Below are 9,200 nucleotides of genomic sequence, written 5' to 3'. Positions count from 1 at the left end.
TGGGGCTCCCAGCTTTGACATGTCCACACTTTAGGAGAGGCAGGGGTAGAGGCAGGCGTGGTTTGAATCCTGATTCTGCATCTACTAGTTCTGTGACCTTCAGGGAGTTACTTAAAATTTATGAGCCAGTATCTTCTTTGTGTGCAAACCATGGTGACGATGTATACATGTTTTATGTGTATGTATCAAACTACTAACAGCATCTGATGTGCAGTAGTTCTCAATAAGCAGTATTTAGCAGAATTTCTGGATTGATCTCAGATTGCTTGAAAGGCTGTTACGCTCTGAAGGGCACAGAGCAAGTATAATAAAAGAAAGCAGGCGCCCCCACGTGGTAAGTGAATTAACTGCAAGGACTGTACCTTTATTTCAATCCCAGAGCCTCCCTCAGGAGGGTAGGCACTCAGTAAGTGCTGCTCTCCCTGTCAGGCCTGTGGCCTTGGGCAAGTTTCCTGGATGATGGTGAGACAAGAGGACTTGGGCCAGATGATATCTGACACCCCTCATGATCTGTAAATGAGTCAGGCATGATCTCCCAATCCAGGCATCCTTTTTCCTAGTGGGGTTCAGCTTTCTTTTCATTCCATTCGACTCTCCCAGGCTAGTTACTGGACACCTTAGCAATGCTAACTTCCCCAAATCCTTAGCAGATTGTATCCTGTAACCTCACTGTATTCCCATCAACCCCAGAGCCCTTACCCTCCTGTAAGGAAGGGGCTACCAGGAATTCTTCAGCCCTCCTGGTGTGAACAGCTAGATTTTAGGCTGCAGGACCTCCCAGGAGCGACTTAACAGCCACCTTGGGACTGTTTGATTGCCTGACTTTATAGCTAAACGGGATAGTTTACTCTGGGCCCAACTTGCCCACCAACTGCCAGGACGCCCTAGATGGCGCTGACCTGGTCAGTTTGACCAACAAAGCCCTGCAGCACTGGACCAAACCAGAGCCTGAGAGCAGGAGTTCTTAACCTGGGGTATGTGGAGAAGCTTCCAGAGTTTCACTGGTATGCAAAATCTCAGGCTATATGTACCTTTCCAGGAAAGTCAGCATGGCTTTTGATACATTTTCAGAGAGCTCTGTGACCCCAAAAGTTGAAAAACCACTGCCCCACATTGCAGAAATGACTTACTTCAAGCATTCTCTATATGGGGGGCTCCTGCAAGAAGCCTTGGTGGTGTGTTCCAGTTCTATAACCCACAGTCCCTCTCAACACAGCTGGGCAGCGAAGGAGGATACCAAGGTTATTCAATGGGTTTAGGAAAATACACCAGAACTAAAGCATAACATGCTGTGTGGCAGCCACAGGAGACTTAAAAATGTTTTGCATCATCCCTGCTTCCTTCGCTGGTATTAGCTTTTAGAGCCAAGACACCATCCTTCACCGATGGCAAATTTCTATACTTAGAAGGGGCATTTAGAATTAAGACTGGCAATAACAAATGAGTCAAGTGATAGCATTCTGTTTGGGGCCCCAAATTAAGTGTGGCTAAGAAGCAATAAGCCCAGTTCTCTTAGGCTCATGAGCAGGTTCTGGATAGCATTCACACGGAGTTCCAATCTGTTTTTGGCAATGGCTGCAACATTGGAATAATTTCCTAGATGGCTACTTATTTAAGAAACAATGCTCCTTTGGATGTATAGCTTCTGAAACATTTTTAAACCTCATTACTCCCGTCATAACAAAGCTACTGTTCGCTACTTGGAGAACATCAATCTGGAGCCTCCAAGGAGCACTTTCCAAGTGCGTAAGACCTGGAGAGGTGGGAGCCACTTCCATCCAACTCATTTCAGAGCTGCTGGTCCCAAGTCCGGGATGCAAGACCTAATTCAGTGTGACTCAAATCAAAGGAGGAATGATAAATCTAATTATTTTACATCTTTAATTAGAATTCATTTCATTTGAGCAAATCCATTTTAGAGAAGAGGCAGCCCAAGAGACTACAGGGTCATTCTAAGAGGAGTCTACTAGTATTGTCTGCTAGTATTGAGCTTCTGGCTTACCTCCTTGCAATCAGATTCACTGATTAGGAATTTGGAACTGCCCATTAATTAGTTAAAACACCTCTTATAAACCCAGTGGGGGGGTCACATATTTGTTTTTCAGGGGAAGCCAGGGCCACCACAGCTGTAGGACAGGAGGCAATCACCAGAGAGCAGGGAGGGGATGGAGTGTGTGTGTAAGGGAGGTACGGGGGCTCGTATTTATCACCCTTCCCTCGGGAGGAGAACCTCTTCATGTAGGGCCTGCAACCACATCTACAGCCTGGGCCCAAGAGCACCAGTTGCCCCACAGGCTTTTTCTGACTCCTCTGTTCTTGTTAACCCAGAGTGCAGCTGTGTGGTCACCTCTTTCCATAAAACTAAACCCACAATCTCCCAGGCTTCAACCAGAAGAGTGAGATGGCAATGCACAGACCAAAAGAAACTGGACTTTGAAACATTAGGTGCGTTTTAATGTCATTTTTGCTTGGATTATTTAGCTTTCCTTGTTATTGAGTAGTCTTTTTGCAAATGCCACTGCTGCAGCTACTGGAAGGGATATGAAAGTCACACTGCAGCCAGAGTGGTATAGAACAGCAGCACTTCCAGGAGGCTACAGGTCAGAGGCCTCAGCAACTGAAACAAGAGGACAGATTCCTGAAGGCCCCACTTCCCAAGCTAACCCTTGAAGATTTGAGGTCCTTGGTCATGGGGTGATGGCATTTTTGTGTTCTAACTTCAAGCAGGGCAATGATGCAATCTGAACCATAGTGTCCAATGTCAGAAAGGGATTTAAAAACAAAAACCAACCACCTCCACTCCAAAAGCAGATGTCCAGATGGCTGTTTCTCATGCACTCAGTATCCTCTTCAGTATGTCAACTTCTGCAGTCTTGGGGGTGGGGTGGGCTCATCCAAATAACCCCCACCCCAGCTCCATTTGGTGCATGTTCAGTGAATATAAACTTATTTTCACTCCTGTCAAACCCAAGCCAAACATAATCACAGCTACTTCCGCTACTACTCACCCCCTTAAAGGCACTCAAAAGTCAAATATTAAGGATTAATGCTCTCCAACTGTTAAAATGATTTAACCTCTGCCTCAAAAGTTTGTCATAGCAAGAAGGGAGGCTGTAAGGGAACATGAGGGGTTTCTTAGCCTGGACATATGCACATTGGCTGCTGCACTCGCCATATTAGGCCAGACGTTTATACTGATGACACCATCATTGCCAGCCCCCCACATCCTTCCCCCAGCCACTTCTCAGCCATCCAAGAATTGCATCCTTTAGAATATCAGAACGATGTCCTCTGAGGAGGCATTTGGAAAAGCAACCAAGTCTGGTAAGCGAGGAGGCTGAACCAAGCTGGATTATATGATCTGGGGAAAAGCACAAGTTATAACTATATATAAGGTATGAGGTCAGTCTTCTGGTATTGTATATCATTTTGTCCTGGAAGCCATTCCTAAAGAGAAATGGCAGAATGTCTTCAGCAAAGCCCTCATCATCAGAAAACATGTACTTCCCAAGGCCAACATAAATCCTGGTGGGTCTTATCTTTGGTTTTGAAGCTCTTTGGTTACTCTTAGTTGCTAGAGCTATCTGCTACTCGTCCTTCTGGTCACTACATTTAATAGGTTTGGCTATTTCTTAGCAAATGTAAAAGACTTTCTGATTTTACATAGAATGGTTATTATACTTTTTTCCTGACCTGCTCAAAAATAACAGGGGTGCTGTGAAAAGCCAAAGGCCACCCACCAGTTGCCCAGTGGGTTTGGTGTAAGTCAGTTGTGAGAGGCAGGAAGCCATCATAAACAGTTCTGAGTAGGGGTGGATTTGCTTTTCTGGTCCCTTTTCCACAGGTTCCAAGTCAGCGGGTGGCCTTGGGACCATTGCTCCCACCCCCACCTCACTTTTAATATGAAGCAATTAAGCATTTCTATAGCCTAAGAGGGTTGAAGACAAATGGATAAAGGAGAAGTTTCATCTCCTCTCCCACTGGTGTGGAGGATCACCTGCCCCTCAGAGGGCTCATTTGGAGCAAACTGTAAAGGGGAAGTGGAAAATGGAAGTGGGAGGACACCTCAGGATGACCCTCTGGCACATATTTTAACTCACGTGGGCTAGAGATCACTGCCCCGCAGCTCGGCCTCTGCTCCAGTCCTGGTGTTCCCAAAGGGAGCTCTAAAAATGGCCCGCCTTTATTGGGTGAACTGTTGGGCCATAGGAACTGTAGTTAGAGGCTGGTCCAACCCTCTCCTAGGAAACCAAAGCCTAGAGGTTACCTGTCAAGGTCTCAAACTAGTCAGTAGCAGGGCCAGGATGAGTGTTCCTTTCACGCGTCACCATCACTTACAGAGAAAGTCCTGGCCAGCTGCCAAAAGTGAGTGAAGGGAGAAAATGGGTTTAGATGCAGCCTGTGAGCGGATCAGCGAAGGGGACTCCGTGACTCAAGACTGCCTTGCAAGGGGCAGCAGCAAACCTCCCAGGAAAACCTCTGAGGGAGGAGAAAGGAAGGAGTACAGATAAATTTATTAGTTAAATACTGATTTTACAGCCATTTCACCTTAAGACAATGTTAACAGGTTTGTGGGTTAGGGAAGGTATATGAGGGTGGCCTTCATGAAAGAAAGCAATGTAAATGATGATTAAAACAGAATCTTGGTTTAGAGATATTCTCTGCTACAGCCTGTAGGATTTGAGGGTGGGGGGCTGGGTGTTTTGGGGTAGGACACAGTAAGGCCCCAGGAGGACAGGAAGGAGTCTTTGTGAGCCCCAGTGTCACAGGCAGGAACAGCAATGTGGGGAGAAGGCCAAATCCAACCAGCCCAGAGCTGGCAAACCCTCCAGGCCACCTCAGTGTCTTCTCTTATCAGTCGTTGTCTTTCTTTCCATGAGTTTTTGTGGGTTTGTTTGCTTTGCATTTGTGTTGCAAAATCCCTAGCTTTTTGTCTCATGGATAAGATTTTTGCTGGAGAGGACGTGGGTGCAGGAGCTCTGGATGGACTCCACCAGCTGTCTGACCAAGAGGCACATCTCCGCAGAGCAAGAGTGATGTCAGCAAGAGTCGAGTGCAAGCGAGTCAGTATCCACAGAAGACCCCGCCCCCCAACAGTGCCTGCCCCAGCCCCAGACAGTGTCCACCGGATAGCCTCTCCAGAAGGATCTCAAGTCTTAGATGAGTGCTAGTCAAACTTGCTTTAGCAGCAGAACCTCTTTTGTTCTTAGTCAGAACCCCCTGTGCATGATGGGGTGGAGGAAGGATTTGGTGGGCAAGGGCCGGCTTGAGGGGAGCTGCTGTTTGGCTGATCTGTAGAGCTCTTGTTTTGCTGAGGAAGCGACATTTTCAAGCTGAAGGCAGAGCTGAATCTAAATCACTCAGAGCAGTGGAAGGGATTTTTATTTTCAGCGGCCTTGGGGTGAAGAGAAGAAGCGAAGGGATGAGGCCGTGAACCGGGAAAGGAACGTGGGGGAGGCGAAGTTGCCAAGGTGCAATTTTGCAGAAGCCCGTACTGTGTGGTGAATAAAGCAGCCTCTCCTCCATCTCCATCTCTCCACGGAGCACCCAGTAACACTGGTGCTACACCCAGCATTTCTGGAGTCAAGATTCAGTATGGAGGAATGCAGGGGGTGTGTTGAGCTGGAAAGGGAGTGTTGGGCAAGGGCAGGAGCTGCCCAAAGGGGCCTGTCACATCCAAATGCATGTCAAACAGATGCCCTGGCTCAGGCTGGAGCAGGGGTCCCAGTGCCCTGCCCCTGCATCCGCCCTCAGATCCCTGGTGCTGGGAACACCATGGAAAAACCACCACCTTAGGCCACAGTGGTGGAAAGGTAGGGGAGAAGGACATCTCATCTCTTGTCAGGGGTGGAGTGGGGCAGAAAACAAGAAAGAAGTCTCTAACTCCACAGAAGGGACTGAAGTGAGCTCCTAGTGAAGGGTGGGTGCTTCCAGATCAGTCTGGGCTCTTTCCAGCACCCCACCTTGAAAAGCCCTCTGATTAAAATCCAACACCCACTTCCCCTAACCAAATTGTCGACTTCAAGTTTCTTCCCAGTTGTTCTGGAGTTATTTCCAGACAGAGGAGGCCAGCCGCTGGGAGCTCAGGGCCTCATCTCTGCTGTGCTCCAAGTCGTAAGTCCACGCAGGAATCTGAGGAGGGAGGGAGGTGACATTATGCAGTGATTATGTCCCCGTGACTGTCAGCCAAGGCCAGGCTGTTCCAAGGGTCCTGCTTGGAGCTGGCTTGTGGTGACTGGCTGACAGAGGACGCGTAGCCTTGTGGGGACAGCTTCAGGGCTGAGAGGACCGGGTGGATGGAGGGCCCATGGCCAGACATTGCACTGACTGAGAACGTCTGAAAGCAAAAAGTGCAAGACAAGGTCAGTGGAATCACTCCTGAGGGCTCAGGAGTGGAGGTCCGGGCTGGAGAGATGTCCCCAGGCTGGCTCCCACCCCTAGGAGAGGGATTACAGGAGAAAGCCAAAGGACAAGGGCAGGACAAGGGGCCCAGCAGCCCTTGTGCTATGGGATGCGAAGGGTGTGCGTGATTCATCAGCTGCTGCGAACACGATGCCTGGTAGGTTTGAAAATATTCTAGTTCCTCGGAAAGCTCTGATAGCTCTGTGAAACATTTTCTATCATCTCATCACCATCAGATCTCCACTTCCAAACAGTAGCCATCCTTCCCACTCAGAAGGGGCACCTGACGCTCTCAGCTCTATAGGACCAGCCTCTCTTCACTCTGACAGTAGGAGGCTGGTTAGCACATGGCCTCCTGTAGTACAGCGTATGGATGGGGAAGACATCAGAGTTAGTGGGAGGCTATGACATGACCAGGCCTGGGAGCATCATGATCTCAAATGAGGGAAAGCTCAGAGTGTAGGGGTGAGGAGCAGGGATGCCATCACATCCGAAAGAGGAGAAGGAGGGGACTGCTGGCTCAGCCTCTGGACACTCGGGTGGAGCTGGACCTGCAGCTGACCTGCATTAACATGGCACCACCCCCAAGCCATCCACCCTACCCTCTGCGTTTCCAACACCTTTGCCCACGTCAGGATGGCCCTCCTCCTCTTCCTGCTGTTAAAATCTACCCGTCTTTCAAGGCCAAGGTCAAACCACCCCTCATTTAGGAGGCAGACTTGCCTAGAAAACCTCTTGCTCTGCCTCCTGCAGCCTGCTACACTTGTACCCACCGCCGGCCCCAATAGACACAATTGGATTCAGGTTGTAGGTGTGTGTCCTGCTGTATGCCAGCCCCAGACTCCTTTCTCCTTGTCCCCGAAGGTCCTGACACAGAGGAGCTGCCAAACATTTGTGTCCACATCACTGTAGCTTAATCAGATGTGCTGAAATAAACCCTTGAGCAACAGCCTCTAGCCTTGGGTGGGGGGCCCCCTGGGACAGCAGGCAGCTCTCTTGGCCACATGCTCCACATCCAAGCTCCCGTGCTGGCCTGGTGCCCTGGTATGCTGCAACCTACTTCCCCATGGGCAGTCCTGCCCCCTCGCCCAGGGGCATACCTGGGACATGGAGCTGCCGTGCCCATAGTGGGACACCAGCCCGGGCTCTGTCTTGATGGGGCGCATCTCTTCACCACTGCTACTGGCCACAGTGCTGGAGTTGCTGGAAGCGCCACTGGTGGGAGGAAGGCTCTCACTGCCCGCAGGACCTGGAACAAGGCAGAGTCAGGTCACCCAGACCAGGGGCAGCAACAGGCAGAGGGCGGTCCTTTCGGACACCCGGGTAGGTCTGTGCTAGTGGCTTATTTACATGTGCTGGGGAGAGAAGCAGGCTCTCTCATCGGTGTAGGCCAACCGTTCCCAAAATGAGCTTTTCAAGGGAACTTTTTCAAATGACGAGCTCACCACCCTTTATCCCAAACCCTTGAGGGCACATGCGTTTCAGGATTCAAACTTTTTGGATTTCAAAAAAGGGAAATACTGTACATTATAAAACAACACCTCCAGTGAGGTCTGGGACATATTTTAAGTACATTAATAGTTTGAGTATTTTGTTCTTTAGATTCCACATATAAACGAAATCATATGGTATTTGTCTTTTTCTGTCTGACTTATTTCAATTATTATAATACCCTCTAAGTCCACCCATGTTGTTGCAGATGCCAAGATTACATTCTTTTTTATGGCCGAGTAATATTCCATTGTATATATGTACCACTTCTTCTTTATCCAATTATCTACTGATGGGCACTTAAGTTGCTTCCATATCTTGGCTATTGTAAATAGCGCTGCAAGAACAGGAGTGTATATATCCTTTCAAATTAGTGTTTTTGTGGATAGTAGACTTATCAGGGGGGGTCACTCTATAAATTATATAAATCTCTAAGCACTATGCTGTACACTTGAAACAAATATAAAATAATATTGAATGTCAACTGTAAATGAAAAATAAATCCACACACACACACACACACACACACACACACACATACATAAATAGTCCTATAGCAAAACACGTGAACATTTATTTACACGTGGGGTAAATACAGACTATAAATAGCCTGTGTCTGTTCAGACTAGGTACTGCTGCCAAATCTAGCTCCCCAGATTTTGAATTTCGGAAGAGGGATTGTCCACCTGACCCAAAGGCCTGCTCTCCCTGTGACTGTGACAAGGAAGGAGATGAGGTGACCCAGCGGGATGGGCGTACTTATAAACCGTGTGGAAGCAGCAGAAAGGCGGAGGACCACTGGTGTAAAACACTAATGAAACATGACTGCCAGAGGGGGTAAGCCATGGTTGAATCTGGAAAAGGGCAACTTTGGTCCTGTTCTCGACAGTGGGAAAGGAAAATGTATCTGACTCTGTCACGCCTTAGATTAGAAGATAAACTTTCCATTGGATTAGCCGGTTTACTTTCTTTGCGACTGCAGCATTTCGCAGTGAAATCTTTAATTTGGGAGCAGTGCTGAGCAGGAAGTGCTCTTGAGAGGGGAATACGTAGTCCTCAGTCTTAATCTAGAAATGGAGAAGGCAGAGTGGTATATTAAACAGCATGTGGACCCTGAAGGGTAAAAACTTAGCTTTTCATTCTGGATCTACCCATGCACAGCTGCATGCCTCGGGTTAAGTCACTGCCCTCTCTGAACCTCAGTTTGCTTATTAGTAAAATGGGGATAATTAACGGGTCTTATGGGGGTCTTTAAGGATCAATGAGAGAATATTTGTGAAGGAGCTTTCTAAAGTACGAAGTACTCC

At 48.3% G+C, this 9,200-nt stretch overlaps 1 protein-coding gene across 1 annotated transcript in view; it reads right to left on the bottom strand.

The window, feature by feature from the left end:
* Window positions 1-2,366: 2,366 nt before the first annotated feature.
* GATA4 (GATA binding protein 4) overlaps window positions 2,367-9,200 on the bottom strand; it is a 69,274-nt gene continuing 62,440 nt past the window's right edge. Inside the window, exons 6-7 of the mRNA XM_019636230.1 lie at window positions 7,503-7,651; window positions 2,367-6,337 (exon numbers count right to left, since the gene is read on the bottom strand). Of these exons, the coding sequence (XP_019491775.1) occupies window positions 6,155-6,337; window positions 7,503-7,651 (332 nt within the window). The 3' untranslated portion in view covers window positions 2,367-6,154. The remainder of the gene's footprint in view (window positions 6,338-7,502; window positions 7,652-9,200) is intronic.

Source organism: Hipposideros armiger, unplaced genomic scaffold (genome assembly GCF_001890085.2).
Source record: "Hipposideros armiger isolate ML-2016 unplaced genomic scaffold, ASM189008v1 scaffold_27, whole genome shotgun sequence".
Classification (NCBI taxonomy): domain Eukaryota; kingdom Metazoa; phylum Chordata; class Mammalia; order Chiroptera; family Hipposideridae; genus Hipposideros; species Hipposideros armiger.
The sequence above is the reverse complement of the archived record's forward strand: the minus strand, read 5'-3'. Positions and strand labels throughout refer to the sequence as shown.